Source organism: Rhinatrema bivittatum, chromosome 3, assembly GCF_901001135.1.
Source record: "Rhinatrema bivittatum chromosome 3, aRhiBiv1.1, whole genome shotgun sequence".
NCBI lineage: Eukaryota > Metazoa > Chordata > Amphibia > Gymnophiona > Rhinatrematidae > Rhinatrema > Rhinatrema bivittatum.
In genome coordinates, this window is record NC_042617.1 from 50659006 (window position 1) to 50685253 (window position 26248).

Here is a 26248-nt window from a genome sequence, read left to right on the forward strand (position 1 = left end):
AGGAAATGAATAGTAAATACTGAAGAAAACATGCTAGAATACAACTGGCCAATGCTAATTAATGACGAGCCAGCCGTCAGTTACATAAAATACTGTTGCTGATGGGCAAGTTTCATAATCTGTAACTTTGATTAAGCATCAGGCAGTGTTCCAGTTTTAACCAACATATAATGACAGTAAGTTTAAGGCTGGGAGGGCGAAGTCATTCACATTGTTGCAGACCAGGCTGCCCTCCCAGAAAACCTCCCTGATGGGTTCAAGGTATTCTCCCTTGAACCCATCAGGGAGGGAGGGGGAGTGGCCGGGCAGATGGGAGCTGAGGATTGCCAGTCGTCGGGCTGCTCCCCTCTCTCCCCTTTTCCTCTCCTGGGCCAGAGATCGTTGTGGAGATTTTATTTCAAGCAAGGGGGCGGGTGCAGCCCCTGGTTGGACGCCTCTCGCGTGGGGTAGGTGGGCAGTTGTGGGTGTTTTCCTGCTGTTTTTTTTTTAGGCTGAAGGTTTAGAGCCTCCCACTGACTTCCTTGTTCCTCTTGGCTGGGTGGCATCTCCCACCATCCCTTCCCTCATTCCTGATTTCTGTGTTACGACTGTAAATATGGAGTGCTTTATTTATTTATTTATTTATTTATTTATTTAGTAACAGTTATGGGGCAAGCCGAGTCCAGGTTAATTCAAATGTATTGATTTGTTTATGGTTGATGCTGTTGGAGCTGTCATGAAGGAATATAGCCGGGGCATCGCTACGCAGGGAGCTTTGTGACAGGGAGGTCACTGATGTGGCAAGTGGCGGGGGAGGGGGAGGGGAGCCAGAAGCCTTGGTGGGCTGAAGGCAGTGAACTGCTGGGCCGTGGCAGCAGAATCTGGGTGACAAGGAGCCTTTAGGGTGCTGAAGACATTGTTTGGGCTTGGGTTGTTATTAATGATGTTGATAATGAACTGCGGCCTTTATTTAAATCCACCCTATGAGTGACTGCGTGCGTGCTATTTGGGGGAGAAGAGGGCGGGCAGATAGAAGCGGCGCCGAGAGCGTCCCAGCTGCCTACGTTGATCGACTCCAGTCTCACTTTCAGAAAATAAATAAATACAGGCAAACGCCAATGAGCTTGTAATTTATATTTTATTTTGCACAAGCTTGCATATATACTGCACATACATTCAGTTCAGAGAAGATGGAAGGCACACAAGGCAATTGAACTACTGAATTCTTTAAGTGGTACAAAGCAAAAAAAAAAAAAAAAAAGGTAAAAGTCTGGAGAGTATACAAAAGCTTAAAACACACAAAATAACCCCCCTCCTCCCCCTCAGTTTTTTTGTTTGCATTTCAATTTCGTAGCTGCCAAGCTAGAATTTTCAAAATCAATTGTCTACTGCACCTTTCTTTTCCTTATCTGGACACAGGGCATCTTATTGTTTTATCATATCAATTAATATTACAGTACATCCTTGGTAATACAAAATTGTACACCTTCATCAAATAAATTAGGATAAATTAAACCAATAAATTATGCAAAGTCTTCAGAACAGACAACAACAACAACAACAACAAAACTCCACAGTTGAAATTGCCTCTAGCTAGAAAAGAGAAAAAAAAAATCAAAATTGATTTATCGATTCAGTTATTGACTATATTCAAATTAAAAGGTCTTTATTACAAAAAAAAAAGAGCATAATAATGCTATTTACAACATATTGCTAAATAATATAAAGGCAGTGTGTTTTGTCACGTTTGTTATTATATACACATGGGTAGCCGCTGGGACAATAATATCGGTTTTAAACTTTAACCTTTGACTCTTGCACACAACACCAGGAGACTTTAACACTGGACTGAAATGCCCTTTTGCGAGGCTGTTGGTGTGACAAGGTTATTATCTTATGATAATTCTGGGTACTGCAGTGGCGGTCTAAATCAATTTTTTAAAGTACAAATGTCAGCAAAAATCCTTCTGTGCGTTTCCACTCATCTTACGCACTTTTGTGCACCTGTGACGGTAGGAAGCTGGGCGAGGCGACCGGCTCAGATGAAGACACCAGAAAAGTTATGACATCTAGCGTCTTGCGTGCTTCCCCGTTAGAAATTTCTGAGAAGACGCAAAGGTTAAACAGCATTTTTTTGTTTTGTTTTTTTTAATCCCGGCTCGTAAATATGAGCAATTTTATTATTTTTTATTTTTTTAGCTTCAGTTTATAGATGGTTCACAACCAGTTCTACGGGAAAGAAGAACTGCATTCCCTTGAACATTTAAGTGCAATACAGTAACTGTTTTACACATAAAAACCAGTTACAAAGTTCTTTTAAGGGGAGCTTTCTGAAAACAATGCAGGATGACATTCGCAAATACACAGGTGAAACCAGAAGGGAAAAAAAATATACACTCATTAACATCAATGAACGCTCTCTACGGATAACGTACATCGCAAAAGTGGTTCTGCCTTGAGTATTCATGTACAGAGTTTATTTTGTTTCTCGGGGTGGGTTTGTAAACCGTGTTCCATTTCATGACTTTTTCTGTACTGCTGGTGAAAAATATTCTATTCGAAAGCCAGAAAATCTATCCCCTTTCTTTCAGTCATATGATCTCAAGAGAAGGAAAAAAAAAAAAGGCATGTTGCTATTTTGTTATATCGTGTTCACAGGAAAAAAAGAAGAAAAAAAAATCTGTCATTTTACAGAGCTTTACGTTTGATGCTGAATAAAAGACCACATTTACTTTCTTAAAAAGTAGAAAGCTGGATTCTCAAGAATGCTTTCAAGTATGTATGTACAGCTATTGCTCCTTACAAATTCAACAGACGGTTTCAGAATGCAATTCTGAAAACCTCCTGCCTTATGCAAGATCAGCAATAAAGTTGAATATTTACATTGCTTTATAAAAGTTCCCCTCAGCTTCGGAGATCCACCCATATACCCGGTACAGTAATAAAGCAACAACAACAACAACAACAACAAAAAAAAGAATTCTGCAAACTTAAAAACACTTTCAGAGATATAATACTCGTGAGGCGTAAAACAAACCTCGGGAATACATGGGTGAACCCTTCCTTAAATAACGATTATAATCCTGACATCTTTACCATTACTGTGAAACATTCGCATTAAATAGCCAGAGACACAGTAAGAATTAACGTTTTTGTGACTGCAAACAGAATCGTCACAAAACAGAATAAAATGTCTAAAATAGGCTCTTGATTTAGATAAGCTTTCCACTTCACACATATGCATCTCTCTATTTTTATTTTAGGTATGTGTATGTATGTATGTGTATATATATATATATATATACATATACATACACATACATACATATACACACTGTATGAAATATTGCTTCTAATACTACTTTTCATTAAGCTAACAAACATAACATTTGCACCACAGTTACAAAAAAAATTGGCCTCTATAAGAATTTTCAAATCTTGATTGCTGCTCAATTCAGGAAAAAAATAATTTTGCGTTTATCAAACTGTTCTAAAAAGTCATCTTCTTCAAAAAACATATTTTCCAGTTTTGTTTTAAAAAGACACAGATATGCATAGCTAAATTGACATTATGGTAAACAGCTAAAAAAAAATTTCTAGCATTTATTGTAACTGTAATAATTGAAAAAAAAATGTTTCTTTTTAAAGATTAAATTGTAAGCCACAGAAGGCACAAGGACCATTGTACTTGTGGGACAAACTGGTATTGTGAAGGAATTATACCCTTCCGCTGGTGTATTTTAAGGTCTAGGCACAGACTATATGCTCGTTTATATGCAAAATATAAATCTGAAACAGCAGTAAAAGAATGGTGACACGGGATTCCCGCATAGATGTTAAACTTCTTTCTCCTGTGTAAACATTGGTTTTTTTTTTATGCTACAAAGGGTGCTTTTCTACCTTGTAGCCAGTGAAATGAATTCAGTCAAAAAGGTGTTTCAATTCTACTTCAAATTTAATAAAAGTATCCTTATTATTTATTTTTTTTAGATGTAATGAGAGGCACAAAGGCAATATGGCTATAATGCAGTGAATCATCCCATACAATACCACTTTATAAGATCAAATCTAGGAGCGGAAGTGTTGGTTTATGATGAAATTCCTACACTTAATCTTTCCTATGCCTAATTTATTATGGAGATTTTGTCAGCAATAACTGCATAGGTGCAAGAATTTGTAGGATCCGAGAACACTTTCACTCTTAGGCTACTTTAATCATAATGTCAGAGCAAAAAGGAAAAAAAAAGCAGAATTAATGGCCGTTATCACATCTGTAATAGTTATAGTATTATATAGTAATAATAGGGTCAGTTTTTGAATGGTATAAGTAACTTTGGGAATTAGACACCTAAATCAGCACCTTTGAAAACTGGCTAAAGCTAGGCTTCTAAACTTAGTCACTTATTTTCACTGGGTGCCTAAATTTATGTTCCTAAAAAGTGGGCAGTTAGCTATGGGGCTGGAGTGAATAAAAAGTTAGGTGGCAAAACTTAAGGTGGTAAATTTCAAAAGGATTTACGTGCTTAAAACTGGGATTTGCATGTGTAAATGCACTTACACAGGAAAATGGCTTTTGAAACTTGCTACGAAAGTATGTTACATTTACATGAGAAACTCTTTGAAAATTCACCAGTACGAGTTTAAGATTTACGCGCCTACATTCAGGGACATTTTTGACTGAAAATGTAAGAGGCAATTTTCATAAGGATTTACAATCATAAATGGATTTTACATACAGAAATGAGCTTTTGAAAATTGCTATTTTTACCTGCATAACTCCTTTCAAATAACAATGAATTTTCAAAAGGTTTTATGCGTATAAATGGACTTTTTAAAAAATTGCTATGCTGTATGCTACTTTCACATGAAAATGACCCCCACCGCCCCCTAAATGTTGTATTTTCAAACTGGCTCACGGATGCACATATTTGTGCGTTCATCAACCCACGCCTAGGGACGCGGCTATTTTATAACATGCACGCATATATGCATGCAATTTATAAAATAACCTGGCTGCACACACAAGTGCGCCCACTTTTAAGTGTATACTCGCCTGTATATGCAAAAGCCACTTCTATCGTATAAGTGGGAAATTTTAAAAGGGATGCACAGTGAAGCCATTGCCGTTTTACCATTTTCTCTCCAGTTCACCCAGTTACTAGCTAGGTCCTCCAGACTCCCCTGGTTTGATAGTCTGTATACCACCCAGTTACCCAAGACCCTTTACAGCCCTCTGAAATGGCTTGTATATATATATTTTTTTTTTGCATGCCATCCATAGAAGTAAAGTTATGCATCAGGGGACCTCAGAACGTGTTGGGTTGTGTAAGTATTTACGGGCAAATTTCTGGTTAAAGGCTTGAACCGTCCACCTACCATCTATGCCCCGCCCCTTTTGAGAAGTTCTGAAATGTGCATGCTGCGGGACACACGAGTGTATCCGGGTGGCTTTTAAAATCCACTCGGCACGCACCAGCTCCATATATTTGCGCATCCCCTAATTTTGGAGTGTGTTGGGCTTTTAAACTTCACCTTTTAGCCAAGCATTGAGGTTTTTTGAAAAAATGACCCCCATGTGTTTACGTATGGATAGCAATTTTCAAAGCCCTTTAAACAGGAAAATTGACATTTAAAAATTGCCCTCCTGGGAGCATGACTCGCAACTTGTGGACTCTTAGCCACATGAAAAAGGGGCAGTTCCTTAGAGTGTTCTTAAATTGGCGAGGAAAATAGCGTGTGCACATGACATTTTCAGCTGTCCATGGCGGAAGAGCAGATGCAAACTGCATGGGCAGTTTTAACCTGGGCACTTTACCCGAATTTTCAGAGGGGCAGTCTCTGGTGCATTTTAGAAGTAACTAACGCAGTACTTTGCTCTGTACATAGGGATAAAGCTGTCAGAAAGGGTCCCGACTGCAAAGTTAACACGCAGACTGCAAAACCCATACAGAGCAAGTTGATTTCACATGTAAGGGACCCTGCCCTACACAGAGTCTGAAAATCAGGTTGTTATATAAATATATGCACGTGCACATTAATGAGCAGTGAAATACAGGTGTAAAGTGAAGGGGGATTAGTGGCATGCTGTCTCCGCATGCCCCTTTTGAAAATACGGAAGTAGGCGTGCATATCTAATTCACACCCACGGCATCCTTTGGAATACCCCTTTTATACGGCAAAGTTTGTGCCTTTAGGGAAGTGCGCGTGTATTTCATCCCACCCCCCCCCCCCCACCCCCCACCCTTATGGGTGACCTACATCGGATAACTCGAGTCTACTCCATATATGCTCTCAGTGAAATGCTAATTATATTAGAAGGTGACGTTCTTGCCAACGTTTTCAGTATGTAGCTGACTATAAAGAACTGAACCCACCACAACTTTTTTTTCTTGCTATCGTTAGTAGTTGGGACTGTTTGCAAGAATTGCTAATTATGGAAAATAAAAACACACATAGAGACACAGGTACACCTGTGCATAGATGTGTCACTATCCCGATACTCTAAGATGGACAAGATTTGCTTTCCTTTTGACACTCCATCCCATGCTACATGTCTGCATTGTCCGTATAAACTCCCTGGATTCTGCTCATGCTCGAGCAGAATGACAGGGCATCCTAGGACTGTGCTGTTTAATTTGAAGTCAGCAGGTTTTTAAGGCTTTCTGCTGACAACTGGTTTCAGACACTTCTGCCTCTCAGCAGTATTTGTAAATGAAGGAAAGCTGCAGTGATCAGGTCAGCTACAGTTATATGGGTAAACTATCACTCTCTCAAAGTCAAAATGCATTTATTTTCTAATAAGAAAGTTAAGGAAATGGAAATGATGTTCCAGACGGCCATAAATATTTCACTTTGCTAATCGTGCAAGTTGTGCGGATCAATTTAGCCCGGGCAGGGAACTATTTGGGATAATAAATTCTTACTGCGTCCATACAAAATGAATCAGAAAGAAATGGTAAATATGTAGTGGTACAAGATCAAACAAAGGGGGGAGGAGGGAAAAGTCAACCAAGCAAGGAAGCAAAATAATAATAATAATAATAATAATAATAAAAAAAACAAAACACAGCAAATTTACTGGTTACTACAGAAAATCTGTTTAAAAATACAAAATATGAAAAGAGAGCCTTAGGCAGGAAAGCCCAGAAATTCAGCAGCTTGCTCTCTGGCATTTTTCCTGTAACAGTAGCACACATTTTTGCACCTGAATCAAGCTTTCACGCACACAGGGCTGCTAAAAATTTGGTCAACACTAGTTTCTGTTTCAGAAGAGAGGCGTAGCTACATCTCTGATCACAGAGATTATATATGATTTGTTTTATCCCCTTTTCCACTTATTACAAGGCAAAACTTCTATGAGTGCATCTTACTTTAAAAAAAACAAAACAAAAAACAAACAAAAACAAAAACAGAAAAAGATCAATGCATGTTGGAGGCCCAGTAAGATCTCTGATTTGGGGTCAGTTTCTTGTTCCATCATAGTTAACAGGGTAAGAACCAATTTAAAAAAGGAAAAATGATTTCATGTGAAACAGACAACAATCTGTATTTTGCTGGAAGAAAATACACCACCTTCAAATCTGAGATGCAAGTTCCATGTAAATATATGACTTGCATGCAACAACAAAACAATAAACTTTATTTATTCTGTCTTTCTCTGTGGAGAGTAAAATACCTTCTTTAATAAGCTGATGCACATATGTATGTCTGTGTATACATATCTATATAGATACAGATATAGATATATATTTACAAAATTGTAATAACTTGCTACAATATGATGCTTAAATTACTGGCCGCACCCTGTAGGCAGAGTACTTTTTCTTGTGCAAAATTGCTTTGTCGTAGTAGGAAACTGGGGATTTCCATTGCTAGTGGCGGGCACCCACTGTACGGGGAAAACATTTGGAGACGCTAGCTCTGTTTTGGCACCTCTTTTATTAAATAAGTACCAAAAAGGATGTTTTTACATTTTTTTTTAAATGTACTGTTAATCTAAAGGCCCGGTCGGTCTGCCGTACTGTGCCATGACATCAGTCCCACTTTAGAAAATAAAACTTTGTAGTAAGCAATAGGTCTGACAAAACAACAAAAAAAAAATTTAATGCCCTAAATTCCTAAGACAGGATTTGTATGCTTCAAACTCTTATCCCTGAAAATTAACCCCGTTTAGGGCCACAAGTACTGAAGCAATTTTTCCATTCTGTGTCTAAAGGAAAAATGCTTAGTTCATCTGGCCCTTACTATCCAAAATGTCAAGGGCCCTGGGGCAAAAATCAATTTGAAAGAAAATAACTTACACCCCCTCCAAAATAACTGACCAGAACAACAGAACAAACAATAAATTGGATCCAACAAGGATTACACGCAAGATTTCATATGCATATATGTATATATGCACTATATACATATATATGAAATTACAATATAGACACGCATCATTCGGGCACTGAAATAGGGCTGCCATTTTCCATACATTCACAAAACAACCGCGGAAATCTCTACTCATGAAGAAGCTCTTGTAGGCAGTTTGGGGATTTAAAAACCTCAGGGACTTCACTGTCCAGTTTACAGATGACCTTGTATATGGCCTTCTTCCAGGAAGGATCAACATCTTTGCCTGCGATAATGGCATTGAAAAACTCTCGTAACGTGATCTGAGCCACTTCCAGGAATCTCTCTGGAACCTGCTGATACAAGGAGACAATGGCATTAGTAAAAGTTTTCAGTTTCAGGTGCCTGCTTCTTCAAAGGGAATTCAGCTCGCTTTCTCATCTGGTGCCCGCAGCTTCTAAATATGGAAGACTTCTATTCCTGCATGTAAAGGATTTATTTATAGTGCTAGAAGAGAACTTTTTATGCACACTTGCTTACTTCATAGCTTTTCAAGGTCTGTCGGCTGAAGCTTGCTAAAAAAAAAATAAAATAAAAAAATCCATTGTTTGATAAGAATGCTGTTCACAGTCATATAGCATAAGAAACTGCGCGTGCAAGGTGGAGATATATCCATACACACACACACACAAGTCTATGGGATAGGAAAGGAATTGCATTATGTTATGGAGCTAAGTATATGTTTGAGTCTATATTATCTACATCTATATAGTTATAGATGTACACATACACACTACATATACCTAGCTCCAAGGAATAATGCACATGCTCTAATATCTCATAGACTTGGGTGTATACACACACATACACATTGTGAACATCGCGGTCTGCTGTATGGTGCCGTGACATCAGTCTCACTTGAGAAAATACAACTTTGTAATAAGCAATAGGACTGACACTTTTTAAATTAAAAATCAATAATTCCCAAAATGCCTAAACAGGCTTTGTAAACCTCAAACTCTTATCCCTGAATATTAACCCCTGTTTAAGGCCAGATGTACTAAAAGGATTTTCCCATTCTGTGTCTAAGGGGAAAATGCTTAGTATATCTGGCCCTTAGCATTCATACACACACACACACACACACACACGCACACGGTAACTTTTAAACAGGCGGGCGGGTGCTCATGCACACATGTTTGTCGGCCCATGCCCAGGGACGCGGCCATTTTATAACATACATGCGTATATGTGCGCATGTCATAAAATAGCCTAAACGCGCACAATCGTGCACAAATGCTGCTTTTACTGCATAAGCGGGAGGATTTTAAAAACACACGCATGCCGACGCCATTACGAGTTTTACCTGTTTGTTCCCAGTTCACCCAGGTAAGGAATAAGAATTCCAAACCCACCTAGTTTAATGGCCTCCCTTCTCCCCTGTCAGCCCTGACCCGTACAACCCCGCTGGTGTGTTTAGTTCTTTTTTTGTTTTACAACTTACAAGCCATCCATAGAGGAAGTAAAGTTACATGGCAAAGGGATCCTGGCACGCAAGACCATACACACGCCCCATCCCTTTTTCAGAACTTTTCATTTGTGTGCGTAGCAGGAGATATGCGCATACATGGGCTGCTTTTAAAATCCTCTTGGCGCGCATCGGCCTGACCTGGGCACATATCTGCTGGTTTTGGCGCTCGCCAGGCTTTTAAAATTCACCTTACGTATTTATCTCTATAGAATAATTCACATGCGCTAGTATCCCATAGACTTGTCTGGTATAAGCTATGGTCATGAGTCTCGAATCACACAGACAGACTGGGCCCAATATTCAGTAAGCTGGCGAGTGGACGTTATCTGGCTCCATTTAGCTGGATAATTTGCCCTGGATATTCAGTGGGATAAAGGTCTCACTGAATATCCCCGATTGAAGTTATCTGGCTACTTTTGCTGGATAACTTTAAACCTAGCTGGATATCTTTTGAATATTACTGGTTAGGTATAAAGTTATCCGGCCCTTTTTGGCCAGATAATTTTAGCTTAACTTGCTATATTCAAAAGATTATAGCTAATTAATGGGCCGATTCAGTAAAGTCTGTGGGAGAGCGGGCAAATGCCCACTCTACCGGCGCGCACAGGCCACTCTCCTGTGCGCGCAATTCTGTATTTAAATGAGGCCCGGCGGTAAAAACGGGCAAAAGGAGATGCTAGGGACACTAGCACGTCCCTAGCACCTCCTTTTGGACCGGAGCGGCGGCTGTCAGCGGGTTTGACAGCCGACGCTCAATTTTGCCGGCATCGGTTCTCGAGCCCGCTGACAGCTATGGGCTCGGAAACCGGACACCGACAAAATTGAGCGTCCGGTTTTTATTTATTTATTTATTTGTGTTTTTTTCTATACCGGCATTCACGGAGTTCGTATCATGTCGGTTTACATAAAACAAGGGGTGAGCAATACATAACTATAACTAGAGCGTATACATTACAACTTATAACAAATTATAACAAGTGCTCGGAAAAAGAAGTTACAAAAAAAACAGGTATGATTCTAACTGGGAGTAAAGGATGATAGAAGAAGTTTAACAAGAAGTAAAACCTTGCGGTGGTTGTTGATGTCTATATTAGTTTAATGGATGATGATCAGTCTTTCTGTATTTGGTGTAGGAGAACCAGTAAGGGTCCGGAAAGGCTTTCTTGAACAGCCATGTTTTAAGTCTTTTTCTGAAGGTTGGAAGACATGGTTCCTGTCGTAATTCTAAGGGGATTGAGTTCCATAGTGGTGGGCCAGCTGCCGGCCGACTTCAAATTTTTTTTTTATTTTTATTTTTTACTTTTGGAAAGTTTCGGGACCTCCGACTTAATATCGCCTTGATATTAAGTCGGAGGGTGCACAGAAAAGCAGTTTTTACTGCTTTTCTGTGCACTTTCCCAGTATCCGAAGAAATTAGCGCCTACCTTTGGGTAGGCGCTAATTTCTGAAAGTAAAATGTGCAGCTTGGCTGCACATTTTACTTTCTGTATCGTGCGGGAATACCTAATAGGGCCATCAACATGCATTTGCATGTTGCGGGCGCTATTAGGTTTGGCGGATTAGACACACGTTTTCGGTCCCTTACTAAATAAGGGGTAAGAGAAAACGCGCGTCCAGTGGCGGGTTAACAGTGCACTCCTTGTCAGCACAAGGTATACTGCCATGACTACCTCCTTAATCAGCGAGCTATTGTAGCCTGCAAAGCCAGCTCTCTTTGTTTAGTACCACCATGAAGGACAAACAGGCGATCTGTTTTCCGTAAAGGCTTAGTAACCTCCTGATACCGGACAATATGTTTCTTGACATCCAAGGGTCACAACAGAAGATACTCCTCTACAACTGTCTCTCTGTCCAGAGATGGCAGGAAAATGGACTGATTCAAGTGAAATTCAGTGACCACTTTCGGCAAAAAGGAAGGAACAGCACACAGCTGTATCGCCCCTGGAGTCACCTGGAAGAATGGCTCCCGGCAAGACAAGTTCTGCAACTTGGAAATTCTTCACGCCTGATACTTCACTTTCAATGCATATACAGCATAGTTCTCTGCTTCAACGGCAGGGGAGAAGAAAAACTGATACTTCACACATCCAGCAGAGCTCTCTGCTTCAACAGCAGGGGAGAAGAAAAGAGGGTTCGCACTCACAAAGCGGGGAGTAGCTGGCTTGTTACGGCGGTTACTACCCCAAACCAAATGTGCCTGATACTTCACTTTCGATGCATATCCAGCATGGCTATCTGCTTCAACGGCATGGGAGAAAGACTGATACATCACGCATTTCCAGCATAGCTCTCTGCTTCAACAGCAGGGGAAAAGAAAAGCTTATGCTTCACGCATATCCAGCATAGCTTCAACGGCAGGGGAGAAGAAAAAAGGATTCGCACTCACAAAGCGGGGAGTAGCTGGCTTGTTACGGCGGTTACTACCCCAAACCAAATGTGCCTGATACTTCACTTTCGATGCATATCCAGCATGGCTTTCTGCTTCAACAGCATGGGAGAAGACTGATACTTCACGCATATCCAGCATAGCTCCCTGCTTCAACGGCAGGGGAGAAGAAAAACAACCAATAAGGGCTGTATAACATAGTCTGGGTAAAACAAATAAGCATGGGTGTAGCTTGCTTATTGGCAGGGGAGAAGCTTGCTTATTGGCAGGGGAGAAGAAAAACAACCGATAAGGGCTGTATAACATAGTCTGGGTAAAACAAATAAGCATGGGTGTAGCTTGCTTATTGCGGCGGCTACTACCCCTAACTAATCAAGCTAGATATTTCACTTGGATGCAGCTCCATCACTGCTCTCTACATTAAAGGTGGGGGTGGAAGGGAAATAGAACCAAGAGCTAAGAGAAACAGATAAGTATGAGAGAAAAAATGTGTGAAGCTTGCTGGGCAGACTGGATGGGCCATTTGGTCTTCTTCTGCCGTCATTTCTATGTTTCTATGTTTCTATGTAAATTGTCACAAGAAACATCGTTTCCAAGGTCAGTAACCGAAAGGACTGGTTATGCATCAGTCTAAATGTAGGTCCTGCTACGAAATCCAAGACCAAGTTAAGACTCCATACGGGTACTGTAAACCATAAGGGAGGACGAAGATGTTTCACAACTTTCATGAAAAGGGCTACATAGGAATTATTAGGAAGGGAATGGTTAATAAAATGGAAAATGTCATAATGCCTCTGTATCGCTCCATGGTGAGACCGCACCTTGAATACTGTGTACAATTCTGGTCGCCGCATCTCAAAAAAGATATAGCTGCGATGGAGAAGGTACAGAGAGAGGCAACCAAAATAATAAAGGGGATGGAACAGCTCCCATATGAGGAAAGGCTGAAGAGATTAGGGCTGTTCAGCTTGGAGAAGAGACGGCTGAGGGGGGATATAATAGAGGTCTTTAAGATCATGAGAGGTCTTGAACGAGAAGATGTGAATCAGTTATTTACACTTTCGGATAATAGAAGGACTAGGGGACATTCCATGAAGTTAGCAAGTAGCACTTTTAAGACTAATCGGAGAAAATTCTTTTTCACTCAACGCACAATTAAGCTCTGGAATTTGTTGCCAGAGGATGTGGTTAGTGCTGTTAGTATAGCTGGGTTCAAAAAAGGTTTGGATAAATTCTTGGAGAAGTCCATTAACTGCTAATAATCAAGTTTACTTAGGGAATAGCCACTGCTATTAATTGCATCAGTAGCATGGGATCTTCTTGGTGTTTGGGTAATTGCCAGGTTCTTGTGGCCTGGTTTGGCCTCAGTTGGAAACAGGATGCTGGACTTGATGGACCCTTGGTCTGACCTAGCATCGCAATTTCTTCTGTTCTTACATCAGGATGAGCCGACAAGGAACCACTATTCACCTGGCCCTTGAAGGAAGTGAGAGCTGCTATTTGTACCTTTAAGGAATTAAGAGCCAAACCTTTAGTCAAGCCATCCTGCAAAAATTCCAAACTGAGTAGGATCTTGGCCGAATGAGGAAGAGTACCTCGATTCTCACACCAGACCTCACACACTAGCCAAACCCATGCATAGGCCAAGGAAGTGGAGAACTTTCTAGCTCTAAGCAAAGTGAAATCACTGCCACCAAATATCCACGTTTCAGCAAATGAGACCTCTCAAGGTCCATACCGTAAGACCAAGTCGGATCTTTATAAAGAACAGGACTGTGCCTTAACAGGTTCCCAGGTGCTGGAAGTCTAAGGGGTGAGTCCCCCAGGAGCCACCACAAATCTGTATCCCACAGCTCCAGGGCCAATCTGGAGTAACCAAGAGCACCATCCCTCTGTGTCGCTCTATCCTTCAGATCAATCTGCCCAACATGGGCCATGGAGGAAACGCATACAGCAGCTTGTCTTCAAGCCACTCCAGCACCAGGGCATTGCTCTCCAATGATTTTGGATCACTCCTGCAACTGAAGAATCGCGGAACTTATGCCTTGTGAGACATCGCCAGCAGGTTTAGCGATCCAGAACCAGCTGAAATGCCTTTACTGACAATGCCCATTCTCCTGGGTCCAGGCTCTCCCTGTTGAGAAAGTCTGTTCTTACAATGTCTTTTCCTACTATGTGTGAGGCTGAGATCATCTGGAGATGCACTTCTGCCCATTCCATAAGCTGATCTATTTCCAGCGACACTTGCTGGCTCTTGGTTTCTTCCTGCCGATTGATGTAAGCCATAGTCATTGCATTGTCCAACATTATCTGAGCCGACTGACCCTGCAGCCTGTCACTGAACTGCAAACATACCAATTGGACCACCCTGGCTTCCAGCTGATTGATATTCAAGAGAGACTCCTCTGAATTCCAGTGCCCTTGCACCATAAGCTCCTGACAGTGAGCACCTCAACCAAGAAGGATCACATCTATGGCAGTACTAGCCAGTCTGGTGGTGCTAGGGAAACTCCTTTCCTTAGATGATCCACCTGCAGCCACCACTGCAGTAGGGAGGAGACTTCCATCAGCAGGAAGAGCTGAATCGAATAGTTCTGAGACTGTGTGTGCCACCGAGACAGCAGGGAGCGCTGAAGAGGACACATACATGCCCTTGCCCACAGGACCACTTCCAGGGCCACGTACTTGCAGGTAAGACCATACAGTTGTGTGCAGAGTGTTCACCAGACGTAGTTGTGTCATCAACTTCTGAATTCAAACTTCCGACAGGAAAACCTTGCCCTGCTTCATGTCGAACTGAACCCTGAGGTATTGCAGCGACTGCCCTTGGCCAGGTTCACCACCCAGCTGAGCTTCTGCAACAGGGAGATCGCCTTATGAGTCACTCTGCAACTCTCTTCCAACGATTTGGCTCAAATCAGCCAGTCGTCCAAATACAGGTGTATGAGGATCCCATCCTTTCTCAATTCTGCCACCATTACCATCATTACCTTGGAAAAAGTCCTTGGGGTGGTGGCCAGCAAAAAGGGCAAGGCCCAAAACTGATAATGGCGTCCCAGAATTGCGAACTGCAGAAAGTGTAGATGCTCTAGTCGAATGGGAATATGAATATATGCCTTGTACAGATCCAAAGAGGTCAGAAATTCCTCTGATTGTATGGCAAAGCTTCCAAGTAAAAATGCATCATTTGCAGATGACGGTTGACACCTTTGAGATCCAGGATGGGATGAAAGGAGCCCTCTTTCTTGGGCACAATGAAATAAATGGAATATCAACCCATATTTTCTTGAGACGGGGGCACTGGAATCACAGCCCTCAGACTGAGGAGACTTGCCAATGTAGTTTACACTGCTTGCTTCTTCTGTGGTGAGTGGCAGGGAGATACCATGAACATGTTCTGAGGAATGCTGCAAAACTCCAGCGCATATCCTTCTCTAGGACACATTGATCCAATATGATCTTGACCCAACTCTGATAGAAGAGAGAGAGAGGCATCTCCCTATCTCCTGTTCCCGGGGGTGGGTCGGCAAACCTTCATTAGGAGGGTCGGGAGGTTCCACTACCCAAATCCACGCCCCTTCTTGGCTGTTGGGGATGAAAGGACCAAGACCTAGCAAAAGGACAAGTCCTCTGAAGGGTCACTCTTCTATAGGGATGAAAATGCCTGGATCCTCTGGTAGAAGCTCTCATGTAAAAAGAGCGTGGTGTCTTCTTCTTATCCTCTGGCAAATGAGGAACCGGAGATTTGCTCCACTTACCGGCCAGTTTCTTTAACTCACTCCCAAATAACAGTGAGTCTTTAAAGGGCAATTTGATGAGATTAGCCTTGGAGGTTGCATCGGCCAACCAATTTCTCAGCCATAACTGATACCTGGCCGCTACTATGGAAGCCACTCTTCTGGCCTATGAGCGGACCAAATCACAGCCCACATCTGCCAAAAAGGCAGCAGCTGACTCCATAACTGCCCTGGAGTTCACTCCAGAGTCATTGACCTCCTGGGAGAGAATCAAACAAGAGCGAGCAACCAGGGAACAACAAGAGCGATCTGCAAGGTCATTGTCAATGCATCAAATGCTTGCTTGATAGTCTCAATTCTTCTATCATGCGCATCCTTCAAGGCTGCTCCTCCTTCCACGGGAATAGTGGTCCATTTGGAGACTGCACACACATGTGCAGCTACCTTTGGAAAATGTAAACGCTCTGTTGCCATTACAGCTGCACTCAGCTTCCTGCACCCACTGCCTTTCAGCCGCTTAAGCAGCTAAGTCCACGCCGGCTGAAAAACCAGCTACCGGACCAAGGCATTCATCTAAAGGACCATGGAAACCACCTCAACTGGAAGAGGGTCCTTTTGGTATCACCGCAGGAGAATGGGATGAATGTAATATCCTTAATTCTCCTTTTTCAAAATGAAGCAATCCCCAGTAGAGAGATGCATGTCCACCATCTGCTGGGGACAGAGAATACTGGCAGGTTGATGTCACTGCAGGCGTATATATACCATGATGTCAGTTTCCTCCGTCTCCATCTGCTGGTAGAGGTGCATAACCCACTTGTTCTGGGTTCATTTAACTGGACACTAAGAAAAGGTAAATTTTAAAAGCTGAGTGGGCGTCAAAATTGGGAGATGGGCGCGCATGTAGCAGATGTTCATGTCCACCTGATTTTATAAGCTGCCCACCTGCGTACACAAGTCTCAATGTGTAAATATTGCACATTAGAAAAAAAAGGTCAGAATGTGGGCATAGTGTGGGTGGGGCATGGGCATTCCAGGACAGGGCCAAGAGATCTGCACAGAAGTAGCTACGTGCCTAGGCGCACACCCAGATATATTTGAGCATAAAGCTACTTATTTATTTATTTATTTGACACTTTTTTTTTATACCGACATTTGAAGGACATCACATCGGTTTAATGGAACAATTTGAGAAAACACAGTACAAAAAACTTGGTAACTTTAGAGATAAATATAAGATTAAAAGGAAGAGATATGGAACAAATCTAGATAATGAACAAGCGGGCGATGAGTTAGGACAGGTTAACCTGGAAAACTTGATAAGAATATACTCTAATTAATAAATACAATTTTGGAGCAAAGGGGAGAGAGGATGTGTGAGGAAGCTGGGAAGAGGGAGTTATGGAAAGGCCTGTTTAAAGAGCCAGGTTTTTAGGGTATTTTTTTTAATTTATGAGAGCAAGGCTCCAGGCGCATTTCAGGAGGCATGGAGTTCCAGTTAGTAGGACCTGCTATAGTTAGTGCTCTCACTTGTGTGGCAGTAAGACGGGGAGGTTTTGAGGAGGGTGTGTGTAATGTACCATTGTAGGCGGATTGGTAGGTCTGATAGGTGTGTGGTAATGTAGGGAGTCGTTGAGCCAGTGTATGTCACGGTTATGTATTGTCTTATGTAAGATAGTGAGGCTCTTGTAGCGGATTCTGAATAGAATTGGGAGCCAGTGAAGGTCTTTTAGGATGGGGGTGATGTGGTCTGTTCTGCGTGTGTTAGTGAGTATTCTAGCTGCTGCATTCTGTAGCATCTATAGAGGTTTGATGGTAGATGCAGGGAGGTCTAGAAGGAGGGAATTACAATAGTCTAGTTTGGATAGAATTAGGGCTTGTAGGACTGTACGAAAGTCATTGAAATGGAGCAAGGGTTTAAGTTTTTTTAAGAAATGTAGTTTGTAGTAACCTTCCTTCTTACTTCTGCTATGGAGGAGATATTAAGTCTAAATAAAAATATTTCCAGGCATCTATCAATTCCTCACTTGCAGAAAACAGATATTACGTGTGTTACGCATGCCAGCCGCAGCAGACCCTCCCTATGCGGACTTCGAAGATGTGTTCTCGAAGCAGAAAGTGGACCGCCTACCTCCTCTTCGGAAATTTGATTGTCCCATCTATCTTCTGCCTGGAACTACGCCCCCCCCCCCCCCCGAGGGTGTACTTATCCACTGTCTCTTCCCGAGACCAAGGTCATGACGGAATACATCCGGGAGAATCTTGCGAAGGGGTTCATTCACCCCTCTACCACTCCTGCTAGCGCAGGGTTCTTTTTCATCACAAAAAAGGACGGATCTTTAAGACCATGTATCAATTACCATGGTCTGAATGTGATCACTCTCCAGGACAAGTACCCTCTGCCCTTGATATCTGAATTGTTTGATCGGCTACACGGAGCTTCTATCTTCACCAAGTTCGTCTTGCGCAGAGTCTACAACTTGGTGCATATTCACCCTGATGACACCTGGAAAACTGCTTTCAATACCAGAGATGGACATTACGAATATTTAGTGATGCCCTTCGGCCTTTGTAACGCACTTGCAGTTTTCCAGCAAATGATTAATGAAATCTTCAGGGATCTCTTGTATATCAAAGTTGTGGTGTACCTGGATGACATTCTTATCTTCTCCAAGGACCTGGCCATGAACCGTACTGACGTTCGTACGGTACTTCAACAGCTTTGGGAGAACCACCTGTTCGCGAAATTAGACAAGTGTCTGTTTGAAAAATCCAGCTTGCCCTTTCTGGGGTACGTAATCTCCCAACAAGGGTTCTCAATGGATCCTGTGAAATTAAAAGGAATTTAAGACTGGCCACAACTAGTGGGCCTGAAGGCTCTTCAACGTTTTCTAGGATTCACGAATTACTACTGCCACTTTATACCGCACTACTCTACGTAGGCGGCTCCTCTTACAGCTTTAACCCGTAAGGGTCAGGACACCCGCAACTGGACCCCTGAGGATATCTCCACCTTTCATCGCCTCAAAGAGGCTTTCTTAACTGGATCCTGCCTCCATCATCCGGACCCTAATCATCCCTTCCTGGTTGAGGTAGACACCTCCGTGATTGGAGCGGGGGCGGTCCTGAACCTACGCTCTGCATCCGGATCTGTGGTCCCATGTTCCTTCTACTCATGCAAATTCTCTGCTGCAGAACAAAATTACAGCATTGGAGACCGCAAGTTACTCGCCATCAAGCTGGCTTTGGAGGAATGGCGCCGATGGATAGAGAGCGCCCAACACAAATTTACAGTGTTCACGGATCAGAAAAATCTGGAACACTTGAGCCAAGCCCAATGTCTCAATGCCCGTCAAGCCCAATGGGCTCTGTTCTTTTCCAGATTTAACTTCGAGCTTCGCTACCACCCGGCAGAGAAAAATCTCCGGGCAGATGCGCTATCAGGTTCATTTGAACCTGAAGACAAACCCAATGAACCCGGTCATATCATTGACCAGCCTGCATTTGTCTTTTGGCTACCCATCCTGTTGGTGCCCTGACTCCATGAAAGAGTCCTCCAGTGGGCTCATGACTCTAAGTTTGCCGGCCATCCAGGACAAGTGCAAACCCTAGCGCTGCTCCAGCGGTTCTTCTGGTGGCCCACTATGGTCTCTGATGCTAATGCATATGTCGATTCCTGCAGCACTTGTGCTTCGGGGGACCTTGGGATTTACTCCAGCCACTTCCAGCTCCCGAAGAACTGTGGACACATCTTTCCATGGATTTCATCGTGGATTTGCCACCATCTAAAGGCCACATGGACATATGGATTACAATTGACAGATTCTCCAAAATGTCCCATTTTGTTCCACTACCAGGCCTACCATCTGCACCCGAATTGGCATGCCTGTTCTTTCATCACATCTTCTGACTACACGGCTTACCCAACGACATTGTTTCTGACAGAGGCCCACAATTCATCACCAGATATTGACACACCCTTTGTAACATCACTTTAACAATAGCATACCATCCTCAAGCCAATGGACAAGCCGAGTGTACAAACAGCACCTTGAAGTCCTTCCTCCACGCATATATAAACGATCATCAGGACAATTGGTCGGAGCTTCTTCCTTGGGTGGAGTTCTCCCACAACTCCTACATTGCCGCTGCCACAGTTACGTCGCCCTTTTCCATCGTTTACGGGAAACAACCATGACCACTACTACCCATTTTATTGTCAGTGCCTTCTGCTGCGCAAGCCACTGCTGGTGCCCTCAAGGCACTTTGGAACCAGATGGATCCGCTTACGCCAAGCCACTTCCCAGGCCAAGAGATTTGCTGACAGCCATCGACGCTCGGCTCCTGAGTTCCTTCCTGGCCAAAAAAGTCTGATTAAGCACCTGTTATATTCGACTCAAGATACCTTTTCAGAGGTTTGCACCAAGGTATATTGGACCTTTTCCAATCATTCGTCGTGTCAGACCAGTAACCTACCAACTCTGGCTGCCGCCTACATTGGGAATCCACAATACATTCCACGTATCACTCCTAAAACCTGTGGTGCTATCCTGGCCTTCACGAAAGGCTCCTGCACCTCCTCCGCTGGTTGCGAAGACCAACACCACTTATAAGGTCCACGAAGTCCTTGATGACTGCCGTAGGGGCCGCCGGTGGGAATATTTCCTTTCCTGGGAGGGTTACAGCCCTGAAGAAAATTCGTGGGAGCCAGCCTGTAACATCCTGGATAAAAAACTCCTCCTCCAATTTCATTGTGCCCATCTGGGCAAACCCAGACCTCCAAGGGGGGGGGAGCGTAGAGGAGGGGGTACTGTTATGTGCGCCGGCCGCAGCAGACCCGCAGCTCAGTTCCCCCACCTCTCTCAAAGTGATCCAGCACCTGTTCCCTCGTCTCTGGCTGTGGGCTACCGGCTCCATCCTCGGGCCGCACCTGGTGTCTCCGACTCTGATACAGCTCCTGAGGGTCCGCGTCAATCCTCGTTGCATAGCCCGTGGAGAGACGCCATCCCGACCAGCGCCACGCCCCTCCCTAGGCGTGCGCTTAGCTGATCCTATAATAGGGCCCGCGGCGGGAATCTGGCTGCGGCCCCAGATGATGATGTCGGCTGAGCTCCGGTATATAAGCCCGGGCTCCGCTCTCTCAAATTGCCTTTGCAACAGGTCCCCTTGCTAGTCAAGTACTCGTTGCTTCTCCTATTCCTGGTTCCTGATCCTGATTGCCTTCGTTCCTGTTTCCTTGTTCCTGAGTTCCTGTGCCTTCATCTCTCCTTTGGATTGCTAAGAAAGTTTGACCTCTGCATTGCCTGACTGCTCCATTGCCTCTCTCCAGCCCCAAACCTCTGCATCGCCTGACTACTCCGTTGTTTGTCTCCAGCCCCGGACATCTGCATCACCTGACTACTCTGTTGCCTCTCTCCACCCCCGGACCTCTGCATCGCCTGACAACTCCGTACCTCTCTCCAGTCCCGGACTTCTGCATCGCCTGACTACTCCGTTGCCTCTCTCCATCCCCGGACCTCTGCATCTTTCTCCAGCCCCGGACCTCTGCATTGCCTGACTACTTTGTTGCCTCTCTCTAGCCCTGGACCTCTGCTTCGTCTGACCATCCTTTGACTCTCTCCTTGTTTAGACCTCAGCCTTGCTTGCCACTGCTTCCAGACTTGCCGCCAGCCCTGATCCCAGCTTGCTTCAAGATGCCTCTTCAACCTTTGTCCTGGACATGGTTCACTCAGGCTTCGGCCTGCTCTTGCTCGGGCGCCCTCTGTCAGACTGCGTTCCTATTGCTGCCCGGGTCTCGGGGACTCTGCCTTGTTGGTACAGACTGATCACTACACTAGTTGCTGCCTCTGGCTGACCTCGATCCATCCATCGATGACCTCTGACGGAGGCCACCTAAGTCCAGCCGGCCCTGGCACCCAAAGGCTCAACCCATGGGGAACGAGGGCTAGTATTGGTGAAGCGCCAGCCAACTTCCATCCATCAGCCCTCTCGGTCTGCTGACGGTGAGGACTCAAAGGATCCCTCCTATGGGTAGCGTCAACCCCACATTGGCCCAAGGGTCCAGCTCCGGCGCAACAACGTAGCTGTGCGTGCACACTTGTAAAATAAGGGGCACAAATACACGAGGCCCCTAATTTATAACATGCGCACGTATGTGCCTACAGGATATAAAATTGCCGCCTATATATATATATATATATATATATATATATATATGTGCGCTCTCACGCCCCTTTGAAAAGTTAACATCTAAGTGGAGCAGCAGTTTAAATAAAAAAGGCGATTACAGGTCTATTGAGCCTATCAATGCTCCTCCTGCCTTCCCAAGCTTGAAATGCCCCTCCCCTAATCCCCGAAATTCATCTTTATAAATCTAAAAATAATATTAAATTGCCCTACTATGCTCCTTCTAGAAACTTTAATATGACGAACATCAGTCTACATCATGGTAGCAGCCTACTACAACCCAGGCCCGATGCTTCTAGCATTGCTAGGGAGCTAGCTGGAAGCTAGCATAGGCTTCTAGTGTATCTCCATAGCAACAACCGAAGTGCCAGGCCTGGGTTCTGGTAGGCTATCACTTTCTGGGCTGAAGATCTTAATTTTAAAAGTTACGGGGAGGGTGGAAGGGTTAGGCTTGGGGGTGGGGGGTAGCAAGAGGAGAGAGGGTCGGGGAGGGCATATTTAACACAAATTTGTTGGGACTAGGGAGCGGACAGGGGAAGTTGGGGGGATGCCAGCTCTGGTCCTTTACAATTCCTATAGATTTATAAAAATGAGTTTCAGGGGTTTTGGGGTTGAGAGCTGCAGGCTCAGCTAGCAGGACCCTGTATTTCGAGCTTGGGTGCTAAGGCAGTAATAGGGCCACTCTGACCTTTTTTTTAAAAAACTGCTGCTTCACTTAACTGGCTAACTTATTTTGAATAGCCAGATAAGCTAAAATTATCTGGTCACAAAGCACATTTAGAGTTAGCCAAATAATTTATTCAGATAGTTTCACATATTGGAGTTAGCCAGATAAGCTATTTGGCTAACTCCTCCTCATCCCGGATCCCCCCAACATGCTCCTATTTAATTTGGCTAAATTTGAATGAATCAGGGGGATATCCAAAACTCACCATTTAACTGGATAACTTGTAAGTTATCTGGCTAAATGGCTTTGACTATTGGCCTCATGTGAAGGGTAGCAGGTGTGTGAGTCCTTTGTGCTGTGGCGTAGTCTACACAGCCTCGAGGGTGAACCCACAAGCCAGCAGCTGGCGAACGCACCCTGAGCGGGACAGTCTGTAGCTTTACTTACTGTACACCAGCTGTCTTCCCCGCAGGTTGAGTCCTTGGATTCTGGTGGCTGGCTGGACTTAGGTGGGTCCCTAGGGTGGTGACGATAGCTAAAGTCCAAAAGCACACCGGAGACAGGGCAGACAGCAGACTAACAGAGTCAGAGACAGGCCAAGGTCAGGGCAGGCGGTTAGTAAGAGTATTAAAGTCCAGGCAAGGGGTCAGGTCTAGGCAGAAGGCAATCATGGTCAGGTGGAATCAAGGGGTCAAGATCCGGAGAGCCAGGCCAAGGGTGGATGAAGACACACTGAAGACTTTGGACAAGATGGATAAGACAAGACAAGGCTAGTCAAGGAAGACTGGACAAGACAAGGCTGGATGAGGCAAGGCTAGAAGGCAAGGCTGGAAGACAAGGCTGGATGAGACAAAGCTGGAAGGCAAGGCTGGATTAGCCAAGGCTGGATTCAGGAATATAGGAGAACAGGAACCAGGAACGCGCAAGCAACATATACTGCAAGGCAAGAGAATAGTTGCTGAGGTGAGATAATGCTGCAAGGGCCTTGCTTATATATGCCGGATGGCCTGATGTCATCGGAGGGTGCCACTCAGCGTTTCCCGCCATGGGGCCCAGAGGAATGGTAAGTTTCAAACTGGCATGCTTGTGCACATTTGCGCGCATACATTAGCCCGCGCTGAGATACACAATCATTTTATAACATAAATGCGCATATGTGCATGTTATAAAATAGCCTGGCCGTGCATGTGCACCAAATGTTAAGTGGGTACGCGCATGTGCATGTAAATCCCACTTCTATCGCATAAATCAGGGAATTTTAAAAGGGACATACCCCAGTGCCATTACCAGTTTTACCAGTTTGTCCCCAGTTTGCCAAGTTAAGAGATAGGACCTCTAATCTCCCTGTTTTGATAGCCTTCTCCTCCTCAGCTAGCCCCGACTCTTAAAACCCCACAGATCTACCTAGCTGTCTTTAAATTTTAATTTACACGGCATCCATATCAGAAGTAAAGTTACACAACAAGGGGCTTCAGTGCGCACCGAGTCACAGCAGTATGGACGTGCACATTTTAGATTCACGCCCCGAAACGCCCATGCCACACCCCTTTTTGAAAACTTTCGAGATGTGTGCGCTGCGGGAGATACACGTGTATCTTGGCAGCTTTTAAAATCCACTTGGTGCGCACGAGCCCGACTTCTTCGCTCATCTCCTATTTAATGCACTTAGGGTTTTTAAAATTCACCTCATAATGTGAGCATATGCACGCGCGGGCCTACGGAGGTTCCGGGACAGGAGCAGTAGAGCGGCACGTGAAGCTGCACTTTGCGTGTTGATAGTGTCCTGGGTTGCTCTCAGGGGTGTTGGGAATGAGTTCAGCAACTCGTGGGGTTTCCTGCAAGCTGGGTTCCTAACACCTCACTGTACATATGCAAACACAGATGAACACCACTGATGTGAGCCTATTAGCCATATTTTTAAAAATGTACCTATTTTGAGCAACCATGGAAAAAGTGCCAGAAAGCACAAAAGGATTTTTTTTTTTTGGGGGGGGCGTTACAGTACAGCCAACCCTTTGACTACATTGTTGTGATGAACATCACAAAATCAGTAACGTGGGCAAGGTGCTAGCAGACCATCTAATGACATCACATTAGTGAAAATTCTTTCTCACTCAACGCACAATTAAGCTCTGGAATTTATTGCCAGAGGATGTGGTTAGTGCTGTTAGTGTAGATGGGTTCAAAAAAGGTTTGGATAAGTTCTGGGAGGAGAAGTCCATTAATGGCTATTAATCAATTATACTTAGGGAATAGCCACTGCTATTAATTGCATCAGTAGCATGGGATCTTCTTGGTGTTTGGGTAATTGCCAGGTTCTTGTGGCCTGGTTTGGCCTCTGTTGGAAACAGGATGCTGGGCTTGATGGACCCTTGGTCTGACCCAGCATGGCAATTTCTTATGTTCTTATGTTCTTACTCTGGTAGTTAAAGTCATACAAGATAGCCTTAAATAAACTATACAAGAATTGTTTAATTTTTTTTTTTTTTTTACAATCTCAGATATCTATATAAATAAAAATGTAAATGTTCGTTTGTTCAAAATCTTAAATCTCCGAAAGTTCTTCACCAATTGCTTTGAAATTTTGATACAACGTTGCATTCGAATACGCGCGTGTTTTTATATACTTATATTATATAGATGTCACACCTGTGACAGGTAAAACCATGCTTTTTGGGAAAAACAGCGCCATCTGTTGGACATTAAAGCAACACACGCTATCTACAATATAAATGGGCTCTGACTGACGGACCGCAAATGCGCAGTAGAGAGCAGCTCTACCGCGCATGTGCGGACCAGAGAGCTCTGCTCTACGTGCTGTGTGTCACAGAGGGGAGGAGGAAAGGGCAGACGAGTCGCCGCTCAGAGAAACGGCTCAGCCCATTCCTCCGCCGCTGGGGAAGGGGGGAGGGAGTAGGGACTGCCAGACAGTTACACACAGGAGGAGGAAAGGGTAGAAGAGTCGCCGAGCCAGTCCATCCACCGCCGGGGAAGGGGGGGAGGGAGTTGGGACGGCCGGAGCAGAGCAAATGCGCATTGTGAAATTAAACATATTAGAAACGTGCGCTTTCTCTTTTCTTTCTTTTCCATTTAACCAGACTGAGCCACAGCAACGCATGGCCGGGTACAGCTAGTATATAATAAAGATATTTACCATACCTCCAAAGTATCAATGCACAGGAGGCAGGACAATTTCAACAGAAAGGAGACTCTGGAATGAGGGGACGTGGGATGAGCGTGAAAGGGAATAGACTCAGGAGCAATCTTTCTTTACAGAAAGGGTAGAGAATGCATGGAACAGCCTCCCAGTAGAAGTCATATGGACAAGGACAAAAAAGCATGGGATAAGCACAGGGGATCTCTGAAGGAGTATAAGGGATTGTAGAGCTGAGAAATTGTCGTGGAAGGGTAGGGAAGATAGGCCATTT

General features: G+C 44.0%; 1 protein-coding gene across 5 annotated transcripts in view; it reads right to left on the bottom strand.

Annotated features, from left to right (window-relative positions):
• Positions 1 to 1098: 1098 nt before the first annotated feature.
• The window catches only part of PROX1 (prospero homeobox 1), a 95640-nt gene continuing 70490 nt past the window's right edge, over positions 1099 to 26248 (bottom strand). For 3 of the 5 annotated variants that reach the window (XM_029593215.1, XM_029593212.1, XM_029593213.1), the window contains one exon: positions 1099 to 8669. In XM_029593215.1, coding sequence (XP_029449075.1) covers positions 8481 to 8669 — 189 coding nt within the window. In that variant the 3' untranslated portion in view covers positions 1099 to 8480. The remainder of the gene's footprint in view (positions 8670 to 26248) is intronic. The other 2 variants (XM_029593214.1, XM_029593216.1) reach the window with 2 other exon arrangements.